Source organism: Tachypleus tridentatus, chromosome 1 (genome assembly GCF_004210375.1).
Source record: "Tachypleus tridentatus isolate NWPU-2018 chromosome 1, ASM421037v1, whole genome shotgun sequence".
In the NCBI taxonomy this organism is placed as follows: Eukaryota; Metazoa; Arthropoda; class Merostomata; order Xiphosura; family Limulidae; genus Tachypleus; species Tachypleus tridentatus.
In genome coordinates, this window is record NC_134825.1 from 107,529,353 (window position 1) to 107,544,224 (window position 14,872).

The window sequence follows — 14,872 nt, forward strand, 5'->3', positions numbered from 1 at the left end:
AAATGTTTCCTGGAGAAAGCCAGTGATGAAAATATTTATAGAAAATTATTTTGAGATTTCTTGTGCTTTGAGCTCAAAGATATAAAAGTGTTTTAAGTTCTATTTTTGATTAATACTAGTGTTCGAAGGAATATTTAGAAATGGAACAAAAATAAACAAAAAACTTGTAAGTAACTTAATATAGAAGTATCATTAAATGAAACTGTGGATATCGTATTTAAAAACAAATAACCACAGAACAGTTCTAAGCATTTTTCATATTTCTTCAGTAACTTCAGCAAAATATTTGAGGTGACATCTATCTCTCTCTCTCCTCCTATTTATATTTAGTTGGATCAATAAATCTAGGAGACAGAGAAAGGAATGAGGAAACAACTCTAACCTTTGAACCTGAAGGACCTCTTCCATCTATACAAAAACCTAGTTACGTTCAGCTTCATGAAAATACCCCCTTCCAGAAGATTTCTTCAACTGGCACACTGAACAACTCGTCAGAGGAAGGTAATGATATAAAAAAATATTAGATAAATTAATAATGAAAAATATTTCAGTTTGGTTAGCTGTTTTAAAATCTTGTATTTTCTCTTAATTATTTAGTAATTGTCTGAAAATATCAGTCCATCTCTTTCTCAAAACCTATTTTAAATTTTAATTTTGAGGGATATTTAGATTTCATTTTCAAAGTACACAGTTGTTGGTGTTTTGTTTTTAAATTATGATTCTATATTCTGTCACTTCAAAATGATGATATAATTTGAAAGTGTGGGTTGACCACATAATAGATATCTGGATTTTAAAGCTGGTCAAGTAGGTTCATATCTTTGTTGTGCCACAAACCATTCCTTATAAGAGTAACAGTCAGTATAGTGGTGTGGGAAGTAGGATGTTGCTGACTGGCTGCCTAGAGACATGATCAGTGCTTTTAAATTATGGATGGTAGGAGACAGTTTTAATAATTTTGTCAAAATTATAACTGCAACTTGAAAGTTTTCAGTAATGAAAAATGTTGAATATTCTTTGGAAAATCCCTCTTGAACAGCATAGTTTGAAACATGTTCTTCTATGTAACGAGTGATTTTAACATTACAAGTTTTGACTAACTAGATACTGGAAAGGATGACTATTCAACCAGAGTAATGAAATGTGCTTCCTGACTTATTTCAAAGTCAACACATTACATAGAATAACAAAAAATATTATTAAAAACTAATAGTTTTCTGAATATTTAAAATAACCTACAAATCTTTCTATTTTATTTTTTTTACCATATTTACAGATCCAATTTTTTCCCACTTGTTATCTTTTTTTAATGTGCAATCAACAACTATATAAACTCTATACATTACAAGAAAAATCTTTTGTTGTACGAAAATTACTTGGGACCCGGCATGGCCAGGTGGGTTAAGGTGTTTGACTCATAATAAGAGGGTTGCGGGTTCAAATCCCCGTCTTACCAAACATGGTCGCCCTTTCAGCCGTGGGGTCATTATAATGTGATGGTCAGTCCCACTATTCGTTGGTAAAAGAGTAGCCCAAGAGTTGGTGGTGGGTGGTGATGACTAGCTGCCTTCCCTCTAGTCTTACACTGCTAAATTAGGGATGGCTGGTGCAGATAGACCTTGTGTAGCTTTGTGCAAAATTCATAAACAAACGAGAATTACTTCTATAAGGTGAGCTGATGAAAAATAAGACATATTTTGAATTCCCTCCAGTAAATAAAAGTATACATGAGTTGGTTCTAGTCATCAGTACATGGAATGTATGAAGAAATGTTCCACAGCAGAATTATTACTGCTTTCCAACATTTAGTTTGAAGTTAGGCTATTTATTTATTTGTTTATTATTATCAGTATGTATATCTTTAGAATTAATGTTACAAAGATATTCTTATTGTGCTATATAGAACCTACCCACAAAGCCCAACGGACACGCCTTTGTCCACGGAGTTGTGAAGACTGGCTTTCAGAACCACCTAGTATGTTGAAGCTAAACACTTCACAATTGTTGACACACAACCGTGAGAGTAGCAACCATGCAGATATGGACTTTGTACAACAATTTCACAAGTCTGTACTTCATGCCACTAAGCTGCAGTTGGGTATATATAATACTTTTATCCGTCATAGTCATAGTATCACGAGATATGTAATTAAGGTGTCACTTACGCTTGCTTGTCGGGGTAGACTGTTTACAATATTTTAATATTTCATTCACTGACGATGATATATCGGTAAAAATGGGCAAATCTGAAAATAAAAAACATTAAACGTTATTGTTGTGAAGTATTTTTTTAAATGAACAGAGTTTTTGTTAACAGTGTTTGAGAATTGAGAATTAAAACCAGTAATGATTTTACGGGGCTGTAAACAGTGGCATATCTGGCCACTGAGAACATAATTCCCTAAGGAAATATCTGCTACTCAAGCAGTTTCCTCCACCTATCTGATTTAGTGTTTTTAAAATTTTTAAATCCCCACTTCATTTGTACTCTCACTGACACGAAAGTGGTAATGTTTTTAGATGGGTGGGGCAGTCATATTATGTATCTGAAACTAAAAGAAAACATCTGTGAACAGATGAGACCGAGAAAGTGGAAATTAGTGTTAGTTTCAAATAGCATCAGACCACTGTGTAGCTATGCAAGAGATCCAATGTAATTTTGGACTTTTATTAACAATAAAAAATAATAAATAGACAGTTCTTGAAGGCTAAAAAATTGTCTTTATTTAATAACACTCAACCCTCCTTCGACCCCCAAGTAAAAAATACCTGAAATGCCTCTGACCCTGAGCTGTCAATAGTAAGTATATGTAAAAATAGATTTTGTGTTATTCACTGCCCACTTTGAGGTAAGAGAGTTATTATTGTCATAATTAATATTCCTAAATATTACCTCGTCTAAGATCCCCATAAAACCTTAATCTAGCTATGGTCATTGGTAACCTTTGCCCTCTTCTTTAGCAGAACAAAACAGTTCCATTGTACTGAGGATAATACAAGGCTGAAGGTGTATCCAGATGTTACTTTAAGTACCACCAGAGCTAATGGAGAAAAGTCTGGCGAATTAGAAAGAACTAAAAAGAGACATCAGAAAAACTTCTCCTGGCCTGGAGTTGAAGCTGTGTTAGAAAGATATGAACATCATTTAGCAGGTGGGAGTTTCACTTTACTCCTACAAGATTAAAATATTCCAGGCTTAGCATGTTGGTGAGTTTTCTGCTGATTAGATTATGTTTGGAACAGTTCTAATGTTTTGGTTATGGGTTTTCTGTCGTAACTGTTTATCTATCATCTTTTCATCTGTCTTCTTTTTCTTCACAATGTCCAAGAAGTGCTATTCCTATAATTGTTGACCACTGCCCTTTAATTTGCCAATATTATGATATTGAAAATAACAGTGGTAAAACTGATGATAAAAAAGAAGGTACCATAAAAAATATATATCGTCTAAACCATAGATTTGAATTGGAAAGTCTGAATTTTGATTTTAAAGAAGTTTGAAATTAATAACGTTATTAATCTGGTTGTGAATATAATTTGTTTTTCTTTCGATTGTTGCATGATGAATTATTTGAGGAATTCTGATTGGCTGTACATTTTTAATACATTTTTAGTTTCTGTTTGATGATTGCTCACTAAGTTTTTTATGGCTTTGCAGAGAATCTTCTGGTTTTATAAACTTTGAAGAAATAAATGTCTTGTAAAAAAAATCCATTTTCAAGAGAACATTATTGTAAATGTTACTATTTTCACACTGGATTTCTCTACTGATTTTACTACTGGAATACTTTCAGAGGGCTCATCTAATTTTAAATTTTATAATGCTAATTTCTTGTTGATATAATTACATTGTAATTTTCTTCTTGTTACATAATAACAAAGTGTGCAAATTTTTGTTTGTGCAAAAAGGAGCAGATAGGATCTAATAATTTGTGTATTAGGCTGCTGACTGGAAGGTCCAAGATTCGAGCTGTAAAATCATACTGAAAATGCTCTGCACCTTTAGAAGCCAGATGGATTATAATCATCACACTGTGTTTAATATTAGTCTAGTTATCAATCCTAAATTATTATAGGCTGTGTCTGTGAGGTTCCAAATACCAGATGTATCTGAGAATGATACAATTTTGTGATTTTCCAAGCACCAGGTGAAAGTAGCTCCGTAAGTTAATGGAACAATAAAAAAATAAACTGTATCATAATAAGACACAATACACTAGTGTTTTAAGATGGGTTGTTTTAAGATACTTTAAAGTGAAACCTGAGACCTTCGACTTAAAATTATGTTCACTGAAACTAATATTTTTAAATTTGTTAAAAAAAAAGAACACCACCAAAGAAGAAAAAATTTGCAGGTAAAGGAATAAACTTTCTCAAAAACTCTAACACTTGAAAAACTAATTTACACTCATTTTGTAAATAAAAATTACTGATTGATTCTGGTTTGTAAAATACAAATATCAGAAAATTTTATATTGTTGCGAAAGTGGAATTTGAAATAATCCTGTGTGATAAAATATTCACATGTTGGTGATAGATTAAATTATTATAAAAACTAAATCTCTCCCAACCTTGCATCTTGCACTATTGTTTACTAAGTCATTGTCTTAGTAAGTAAAGGTTTACAGGCAACAAAAGATGCTTCCCCATTGGCTGGAATTGTACAGATCACTGCAACTCCAAGAAAATAGACATCTAATAGTATGAAGTAGAACTCTCAGAACTGTAACAGGTCAAATGGTAACTATGATAATATTCAAGTATTGGGTAGGTGTTGGGAAGAAACACAAAATTAATTTATAAAGTGTGTGGTGCACATACAATATTAATGCCATGTCCTTTTCTGTATCATTTTTTATGATACGTTTTTCGGTGACGTAAATAACAAATTGTTACTTATGTTTCAAATGTATGCTTTCATTGTTCAGCAACATTATTTTCTATTTACTTTATACAGAACAAAGGTCTGAAAAAGAGTTTCTGTCTGAAAGATGTCAAGAGTTAAACCTCAGAAACAAACAGTTCAACTGTCAAATGAAAAGAATGCGTCAACATTTGAAAGTGAGTATTTCGAAACAGTTTCCTGACGATGACCGAAGAAGGTCGAAACGTTGTTCACTCCTCTACGTAAAAATATTCTCAACCCAAACCAGTTGTTTTTACATATATATTTTTCTCTACAAGTGGGTTTTCTCGTCTTTGCTGAATTTCTTAATGTATTCATGTGTTGTGGCTTGCCAAAACTTCTTGTTATTACTAGCTGTTTCCCATAATTTGTTTCAAAAGGAGATATGTATTAAAACAATTACTATTCAATGTTAAAAACGCCTGCTATACAGAATCATAAACTTGTCATCTTGAACCCTGACTTGTTTATCATACCCTAACCTTGCATATGTCCTTTACTATATTACTGTATTATTCTTGTATGTATATATTAAGTGACTTGGTGAATAGAAAATGACTCACAACTTGGAGGTCATGGATTTGAATCCTGTCACCAAACATGCTCGTCCTTTCAGCTATGGGGGTGTTTTAATGTGATGGCAAATCTCACTTTCATTGTTGGAAGTGAGTGCTGTTGACCAACCACTTTCCTTCTAGTTTCTAAACTTCATAATAAGAGATGGCTAGTGGAGATTCTCCTTTAGTAGCTTTGTGTAAACATTGTGTAGAATTATGGGTAAAATTTATATTTGTTGATGTTATAGTTGGATGAACAATGTTTGTTTATAGTTTTAATCACTTCTACATATCTGTGTACAGTACAGTAACTGACGAAAACTTGAGTTGAACTAATCTCTTCTTGTTTTACAGAAACTTCTCACACTAAAGCACCATCTCGAGGAAGACAGACACCATTACCAAAAACCATAGACAAACTTAAAAGTGCCTTCAACAACTAAGGTGAAACTTTTGGACTTGAAGACCTTTAGATGTATGGGCTCACATTCAAGGTTCTGACTTTAAAAATTCCACACTTTGGGACCACTTTTGTTGAACTGAGATGGAACCATATTTTTTTTTTCTTCTATGACAGTGTTTACTTATGTGGCTCCTTTGTATATCTCTGTTTATTGAAGTTTAAGTCTGATTGTGAATATATAAATATAAGAATGACATTTATACCTTCAAAAAAATGAATTTACAGAGGTGGATGTGGGTTGTCTATCAAATTGTATGTATTAACTATTTACCATAAGAGCCACACGACAAACAAGTTTTCTATATAATACTCTATTCCACATTCTCCGTGTAACCTGCACCTTAGTCTAACGACACATGGGTCAGTTGTTCAAACAACTTGTTCGTCTCAGTGTCGCGTAAACTTATACATTATGTTTTTCCTTCATTAACTGTCATCCAGTTTGTTTGTTATTATTTCAGAATAACAAAAAGATGTATAATTTTCATTGTATTTCGTTTGTTGTGAAATATGTGTAATGTATTTTTAAGCCTTATATTTATTAAATGAACTGTTCTGTCACACAATTAATATGAGTTGTGATTTCACAGCTAATTAATTAATTAAGCTGTATTGGTGAGCTTGATTATAAATATATTACAGTTGAGCCACATTCACTAAATACTGTATTTTGGTTTATTTGATTAATAATAAACTTGAAACTTATAGTCGGGCCAAAATTTTAAAATTTTGATGAGTTTGAGTGGACACGTAGTTGAGTCAAAAATTTAACTTATTTTTTCTTTCTTATTTATATTAACAATAGTAGCCCAGAACACAAACCTCCAAATTTTAGACCTACACTGTATACGATTTTCTTCAACTAGTGTTATAGTATATATAAACTGCATCTAAAAACAAAGAATTTGAATCCTAAACAATTATGTGTTTTATGTAATTACTAGAAGCCAAAAGATATTAAAATATTTGATGGATCAGAGTTTTATCTTCCTAGTTTTAACAATAATATAATTAGATGAAATAACTTGTTAACCAGTGACCATCAGGAGGATGTGTACGATGTTGAAACATTCCCAGAATGCACAGCATGCTTTGGAAGTTCTGTGAAAGTACACCTGTAGTGAAATTCTGTCTTACAGAACATTGGAACAAAGCAGGATCTTAATAAAAACTAAAGTTAGTAGTATTTCAGTAAATAAAAAAAAAACATAGCATGTACAGTAATATTACCAAATTCTATATTTTTAATAAAACAAATGTTAAGCCTATAAAACATTAGGCCTCGAACTCTGGGAACGATCTTCAAACAAAATAAATTAAAGCAACAAAGATTTACTTACACAGTGACAAAACCTAAACAACTTTCATAACAACCGAGTTCTATAATTAACATTATTACATGACTGAAGTGCAAGTGTAACCAATAAACTACTTCTGAACTGACAGAAACAACGATGTTGACTAGATAGAACCCAATTGTTCACTTGTTTTTATATAATAAACAAATCACCTAAAAATAATACAACTCAAGAAAGTTAAAAGTAACTTTTGTAAAATTAGACCTGAAATGTTTATTAAAAGTTCATTGTCCAAATGTCGCAGTGTCTTCAACTTCAAACAACCAGTAAGAAACAACTGAATTTAAAACTCCACAAACCAACGTAACTGTAATAAGGAACAATAATAAACCGTGTTCAACAACAACATTCTTATACATTTGTTCACTGGTCAGCCACAACAGTTCTGCGATGTAATTTAAACATTTTCACCGATCAAAACTACTGGATAAATATATATAGTATCTAGTTATGGCTACATTCATCCACATAGCCATACCTACTCGCATCACTTGTTTACTCTGTATTTTGTAGCAATCTTGTATTTTAGTAATAAAAAACAACAAAAATAAGAATATAACAATAGAATCTGTAGAACATACAGCAGCTATTCCGGTACTTTTATCATGCACACCCTCTTTAATAAATATGATTTCTTGTATAAACCCCTATCTGTCGTTTATTGGACAGAGTGAAGTAAGACATAGATACACACAAACTTTTACTATCGTACACACCAGACGGACGGCTCCTGAGGACATACGATTCCACTCCAACACATCTTTTTAGACTTCTGTAACATTTTATTAAACTATGTTGCCCAGTAAATATGTTGTGATTTGAAATAAAATTGAAGAGGTCTGCTGGATTCTGTTTCACTTCATCTTTTTTGTAGCAGCTCATCCCTCTGTGTCAAACGTAATTGATTTATGTCACCAGTTGAGTCACGACTTCAGCTTTCACTACAATACAGTTCAAAGAGTCACTTGTAGATGTGATAAAAAGACTTCATCATTTATTCCAACCGTTAACACACCTTACCCATTAAGTAACTAACAAAAACATAAACATTTTCAGATGGGGTGTTTTAAAATCTTGTTGTTGTATTTTACGAAAACACTGAAGTCGGAGAGATATAATAAGTTTCATACTTTCAAACTTTCTATAGATTATAACACAAACAAAACAGAGTACGTATATGGTGTTATTGCTTTGTTAACACCTCTTATTCCCTTGTGTTGACATATTATTGTTTATGCGATTGACCCGCTACCTAGTAAAGGAATTTGTTTACAACTATGAAACAAAAATATGCATTACTAATATTTGTTTTATTTTTAGATGAATATCGGTTGCACTGTTATCCTGGAACTCCCCTTTTCTGTTAACCTGAAGATGACCTAAGAAGGTCGAAAAGTTGTTCTCTGTTTTATTAGTAAAGTGGTGAAAACCATACCAGCCGTTATGAGATATATACTCACATATGAGTTAGACGCCAATTTGTTTAAGTTCTTCTTTCTTCATATTAATTTGTAGTATTTAAATACAAATAGTTCATTATGTATATTAATTATTTATAATGTGTTCATATTAATATATAATATTAATTTTCATAAACAGTAACAACTGCGTTAGCCAACTGTGATGAGGCCCCGGCATGTCCAGGTGGGTTAAGGCGTTCGACTCATAATCCGAGGGTCGCAGGTTCGAATCCCTGTCACACCAAAACATACTCGCCCTTTCAGCTATGGGGCGTTATAATGTTACGGTCAATCACACTATTCGTTGGTAAAAGAGTAGCCCAAAAGTTGGCGATGGGTGGTGATGACTAGCTGCCTTCCCTCTAGTTTTACACTGCTAAATTAGGGACGGCTAGCGCAGATAGCCCTCGTGTAGTTTTGGTCGAAATTCAAAACAAAACAAAGAGAAACCAGTTGTGATGGACATTGTTTAAAACTTTCCCAATTAAAATTCTACTTTGGCACTTGGTTACATTGCTAAGTAGACTCAAACGAGAGAATACCCAATTGGTCACGTCAATAGGACAAAGTTGTCATAGAATTGTTTGTAATTCTGATAATTAATTATAATTTTTATGTAAAATTTCAGTAGTTCTTATGAAAGAAGTAATTAGATAACTGATACAACTGGTATATAACTAAAAAACTAGTGCATTACAACATGTAATTGGCCCGGCATTTGACTCCTAATCCGAGGGTCGCGGGTTCGAATCCCTGTCACACCAAACATGCTCGCCCTTTCAGACGTGGGATTGTTATAATGTTTCGGTCAATCCCACTATTCGTTGGTAAAAGAGTAGCCCAAGAGTTGGCGGTGGGTGGTGATAACTAGCTGCCTTCCCTCTAGTCTTACACTGCTAAATTATTTTTGTAAAATAAGTTGTTTAACGTTTAAACAGTGGGAATGTTGTATGTGGCAGCTGTAATTTAAGGGCCATCATAGCAAAATTAAAAAATAAACTACATTATACCATTCCAGAACTAGACACTGGGTTCATAATTATTGAAATTTAGCCAGCAAAAAAATGTACTTCCGGCAATTTAGCGCCGTCTCCGTCATTATCTGCTTGGTCATCATGGCGAACAGGAAACAACTGTCCAGTGATTTAAAAAAAACCGAATTATTGTGAAATACAAGATTCGTATTCTCTTTCCAGTATTGTACACAACTTAATGTGCCGGAATCTAGTATTCAAAGCATAATTGCCAAGTTTAAGCTTATAGGATTAACTGCTAACCTCCCTCGTTCCGGACGCCCCACCAAAATTCCAGATAGAACCATGAGGAAGGTTCTCAGAGAAGTTAGTAGGAACCCTCGTTTAACATGTAATGACAACTGGTAAGTGAAACTGGGGTTGAAGTGAGCACCTCCACAGTTATGAACATGCTACGTTCTTCTGGGTTCAAAGCATGTCATCCTCGTAGAACTCCATATTTAAAGCCTGTTCATTTAGAAGCACGATTGAGGTATGCAAGAAAGCATGTAGATAAACCCTTTACCTATTGGAAGAGTATTCTTTGGTCAGACGAGACTAAAATCGAGCTTTTCAGCCACAATGATGTTCACTATATTTTCCGTAAGAAAGGGGAACGAAATCTTCCAAAGAACACCGTTCCTACAGTTAAACACGGAGCTGGCTCGATCATGTTATGGAGTTCCTTCAGCTTTTCTGGTGTAGGCAGTCTTTACCGCGTCAACAGAATCATGAAAAAAGAAGAGTACGTTGATATATTAGGCACTTATATCAAGAATGATGCTAGGAACTTGCGGCTTGGGCGTCGTTGGATTTTCCAGCACGACAATGACCCTAAGCACACATCGAAATATGTGCAATCCTGGTTGCAGAGGAACCATATAAGCGTTCTGGAGTGGCCATCGCAGTCACCCGATCTCAACCCAATTGAAAACGTTTGGCATGAGTTGAAGACCAGGGTTCATCAGCGTCATCCGAAAAACTTGCAAAGTTGGAGGCCTTTTGTAACGAAGAATGGAATAAAATACCAGTCGAGTTCTGTCAAATGATCATGAAAGGCTATGAGGAGAGATTTCGCCAAGTAATTCACCTGAAAGGCTACACAACTGACCATTAAAGTAGACGCACGAACACTTTCTGCCTCTCCTATGTTTGGTTATTTGTTTATAAATAGTTTATTTGTCGTTAAATTTACATAAAAATTTATGTAGATGTATGTTAGTATAATATTTATAATACACTATACTTTCATTATCCTAATCATGATACTTTGTAAGTTATGAGGAAAAAATTACTCACGACGCAGGAGTACGAACACTTTCTGTTGTAACTGTACCAATCATCTACAGGTGTTAAAGTTTTGCAAACTGGATGGGTCCCCATTTGTTTAAAATAGTATTTCTATTTGAGATTATAATGCATGTTGCTTATTATAAAAGTGTATTAGTAAATGATTGCTAGTTTTATTTATCTATTTATTTATATAAATTAAACTGATATAAAATAAAAACCTTCTTTCCCATTTTATTCCTAATACTTGTACAAATGAACAATGGTGGAATAAATAAAAATAAGTCTTACAAACTTTATTTTCAACAAACAATGTGTTAAAAATATTTGTTCGTTTGAACTCAAATATGATGATTTTAACTTCTAGTTGGGAACACTGATAACGTCTGCTGTTTATGAGAATTCATTTCCTTTAGTAGTTTCGAGGGAAATCTTTGGCTCACATTACATGTAACTTTTCCAGTCTAGACTATTGTAGATGACGTAATAGTACAATATCAAGGTAGATATTTCACGTAAGTTACGAAGTAATTATTTTATGGTGATTGTTATTTGGATGGATGACAAGTACATGTTTGAAAAAGATTTAAACAAATGATGAACCACCAGTGTTATCTTTCTTCATTGTTTTCATATTATCAAGGGATGGTTGTATCACACAAAGAGTCTACAATTGTAAAAAATGTGGACAGTGAATACACATGTAGAAACACAGATACACACAAAGACCTAATTGTAACACCATCGCAGGGCAGTGTAAGTGTTGAAACACAGATACACAGAAAGACCTGATACTAATACCATTGCAGGACAGTGTAAGTGTTGAAACACAGATACACAGAAAGACCTGATTGTAATACCATTTCAGGGCAGTGGAAGTGACATTTTCCAGCTCCAGACAATAGTATTAATACCAGTTATCTCAAATGATAAAAACAATTACAATTATGTAATCACTTTTAGTCATGGACCGTAATTTATAAATAAGGGAAGCCTCAATAGCTGTGGCAGTTGAAATTTGTTTAGGTAAGAATAAAGTTAATTAATCTATGAGACCTTTGTATTTCTTTGCATTAGTTATATTAATCAGTTCAGTTTTATTACTCATAAAGTCTTCTACCAGCCTACTCTCCAATTAAAATTATTTTAGGCAGAATTGGATTAAATTTATCTACGAGATCTAGGGTGTGGTTAAATACATCAACTGAAAGGGTTAGACTTCCTGAGTCCGAAAGTGTAATAATATATTAAACTGGCCAAGAGATGCTGGAGCTATGATCTAAAAGTTTGTACTTGAAAAAATAAAAAATTCAGAGTCATTCTATGAGTCCCTGTGTGGCAGCTAAAAGTGATTATGTAAGTAAAAAATAGCAATTATACATTCTGTAAGTTTTGACTAATTCTCAAAATAATAAGTCTAACACTTACTCAAACTTTAAAGTGTAAATTATCGTTATGATTTAGTACAGGATTGGACTGTGGGTATTGATAATTCTTTGGAGTCATGTTGTTGGCTGTATTATTTCTTTGTTAAATACACCATATGTTCGGTGAGGAGGTTTGTGCCAGTTTCTAACATAACTAGTTTCAAAACATACATGGTCTTATATACAACATTCTTTATGTAACATGTACCAGATATTTCTTGATCTGCTATCACACATTTGTTTTTATTGCATAAAGAATTTTTGTTGAGAGTAATTATGATTTTAAGTTTTTACAGTTACACTAAATCAGTTATTGAAAGATTACATATTTCACGTACATCTACCGAAACAAGCTATGTTATTACTAGTAAAGTGCAAGTTTTTAACTTGGTTTGTTGGACTTTTCTAGATAGTTATATGTTGCATATCAAATAAACTGTGATGGTTGGTCACAATTTATTTTTTATAAATAATTTATTAGTGCATTCCTTTTACCTGGTGGTGACTCGATGCTATGGGTCGAAGTTAAAATGCAGACTTGCCGTTCTTGTATTTTCTAACTAATTATTCAGTAGAGCAGGCTACTCACTAAACAATAATATACCAGTTTGACTATATAATGAACAAACCTTATTGGTGTATTCTGTTGATGAAGATTTGTATGTATCAATCAGTTGAACAAAACTGATTTTGTTCCATGTGTGTCCTAGCATACATTATTGTACCTCAGCATCATTATCGGCAGTCAGAGATAAATTCTAAATTTTTTTAGATGTTACGAATCCACAGTGTTATAGAATGATTATGGATAAATTAGGGTCAATGATGAATTATTCAGTTCATATCTGACATAAAAATGCTCTTATAGGTTCTTACAACAAAGATAATTTTCCATCTACAACTTAGTATAGAACAGTAGTTCGTAAGTATTTGTTATAAGAAAAGTTTGGTTATGAAACAGTTTGAAATCATCACTGGTTGTTTGAAGTGGTGTTTTTATGGTGATTGAGATTTAGTGTTCCATTAATGTCATACGATTGAATGAGAAAAAGATTATTTGTACTTGTAACAAATAATTCATACTTGGATTGACAATAAATGTTCATCTGTTTACTTTCTTGGTTTGGATTCAAACGTACGATCACTGCACACCAGGCATATGTTCTACCAACTGAGCTGAAAGGTGAACTCGCTAGAAATATCTATTATGTCAATTCTAGTACAATGAACTATAGAAAACTGGTAGCATCGTGTTATAGTCTTTTTTTATATTTGTAACAATGACATTCGGAAGTGTCAACGTTTTCATTACCATGCATTACAGATTTTTAAGCTTGTTACTTTATAAATATGTTAATTCCATATACCTTAATAACTGAACATATAAATTGGTTTAATAGGAGAGTTCCATAAGCTACAAGTCCACTTAAGAACTCTGAAGAGAACACAAATAAAATAAGTTAGTGATTGACGTGTCCATTAAGAAATGATGTTTGATAGTAAAAAGGATTATAAGACTTGTGACGAACATTATTTATTTCAAAAGAGACACAGATAAAAGTTTTAAATCCACTAAACTCCATCTTTAGTATGTAAAGCACATTATGAAAATGATCTCTCAAATTTTGGACATCATTAAAATTATAATACTATGTTTAGCAACAAGCAGAGGGCAGTGTATTTAAAATAAAAAAATATATTAATGAAATAGGGTTAACGTTATTATTATACATATAAAAAATGAATAAAGACTGTTTTATTTAAGGTTAGAGAATGCTATTTGATTCTTTAATACAAGATCAATGTTGGACTTCAAAGGATAGCGAAATTAGCTATGTTAAGTTAGTGTCCAAATGAGATATGTATTTTAGTGACCAATTAGAATTATTGACATATTATTGTGTTATTTTATTTCACTGTTGTGGAGTCATTATACGTGGGCAGTATTTGATTGTTGTCTTTTATTTTAATGTCTCTGTTTCTATCCATATTCTCAGATGTTATTTTATAATGTTATAATTATTTGTCATTACACATACATATACACCATTGTTAATTTAAGATTTTGTGCTACATGACTACCGCGATAAATGCATCAATGGTAAAATTACGACATAAATGTTATTATTTAATATGGTTTAATCGGTCGTTGTGACTTCTGTTCAATCTCTTTCAAATACTTTTCAGGTATTTTATAATCCCTGAAAAAACAACAACAAACAAACACATGAGATATGAATAAATAAAGGTGATCATAGAAAAATAAACCAGAAATTACAATTGTATTAACTATGCATGAATGTTATTTCAATATGATGTCTTTTAAATACTGTATATATCTATGATGAAACAGTTCAACTATTGTTGAATATAGATGGAATTGTTTATAATATCACTA

The 14,872-nt window shown here is 32.5% G+C and overlaps 3 protein-coding genes across 3 annotated transcripts in view; 2 read left to right on the top strand and 1 right to left on the bottom strand.

Moving 5' to 3' along the window:
• The window catches only part of LOC143232851 (uncharacterized), a 6,954-nt gene extending 4,621 nt beyond the window's left edge, over positions 1-2,333 (top strand). Inside the window, exons 2-3 of the mRNA XM_076468805.1 lie at positions 331-501; positions 1,904-2,333. Coding sequence (XP_076324920.1) covers positions 331-501; positions 1,904-2,202 — 470 coding nt within the window. The 3' untranslated portion in view covers positions 2,203-2,333. The remainder of the gene's footprint in view (positions 1-330; positions 502-1,903) is intronic.
• A 207-nt stretch (positions 2,334-2,540) lies between these two features.
• LOC143232853 (uncharacterized) lies at positions 2,541-5,877 on the top strand. The gene is made up of 4 exons (XM_076468821.1): positions 2,541-2,653; positions 2,965-3,152; positions 4,958-5,061; positions 5,818-5,877. The coding sequence occupies exons 1-4, from the start codon at positions 2,541-2,543 to the stop codon at positions 5,875-5,877; spliced, it is 465 nt and encodes a 154-aa protein (XP_076324936.1).
• An 8,433-nt stretch (positions 5,878-14,310) lies between these two features.
• The window catches only part of LOC143232857 (cilia- and flagella-associated protein 45-like), a 79,973-nt gene continuing 79,411 nt past the window's right edge, over positions 14,311-14,872 (bottom strand). Inside the window, 1 exon segment of the mRNA XM_076468835.1 lies at positions 14,311-14,675. Within this exon segment, the coding sequence (XP_076324950.1) occupies positions 14,603-14,675 (73 nt within the window). The 3' untranslated portion in view covers positions 14,311-14,602.

Coding starts and splice junctions, on each gene's coding strand:
- LOC143232853 (XM_076468821.1), top strand. CDS start 2,541: ATGTATCTGAAACTAAAAGAAAACATCTGTGAACAGATGAGACCGAGA. Junction 2,654..2,964: donor AGCTATGCAAGAGATCCAAT/GTAATTTTGGAC, acceptor CTTCTTTAGCAG/AACAAAACAGTTCCATTGTA. Junction 3,153..4,957: donor ATATGAACATCATTTAGCAG/GTGGGAGTTTCA, acceptor TACTTTATACAG/AACAAAGGTCTGAAAAAGAG.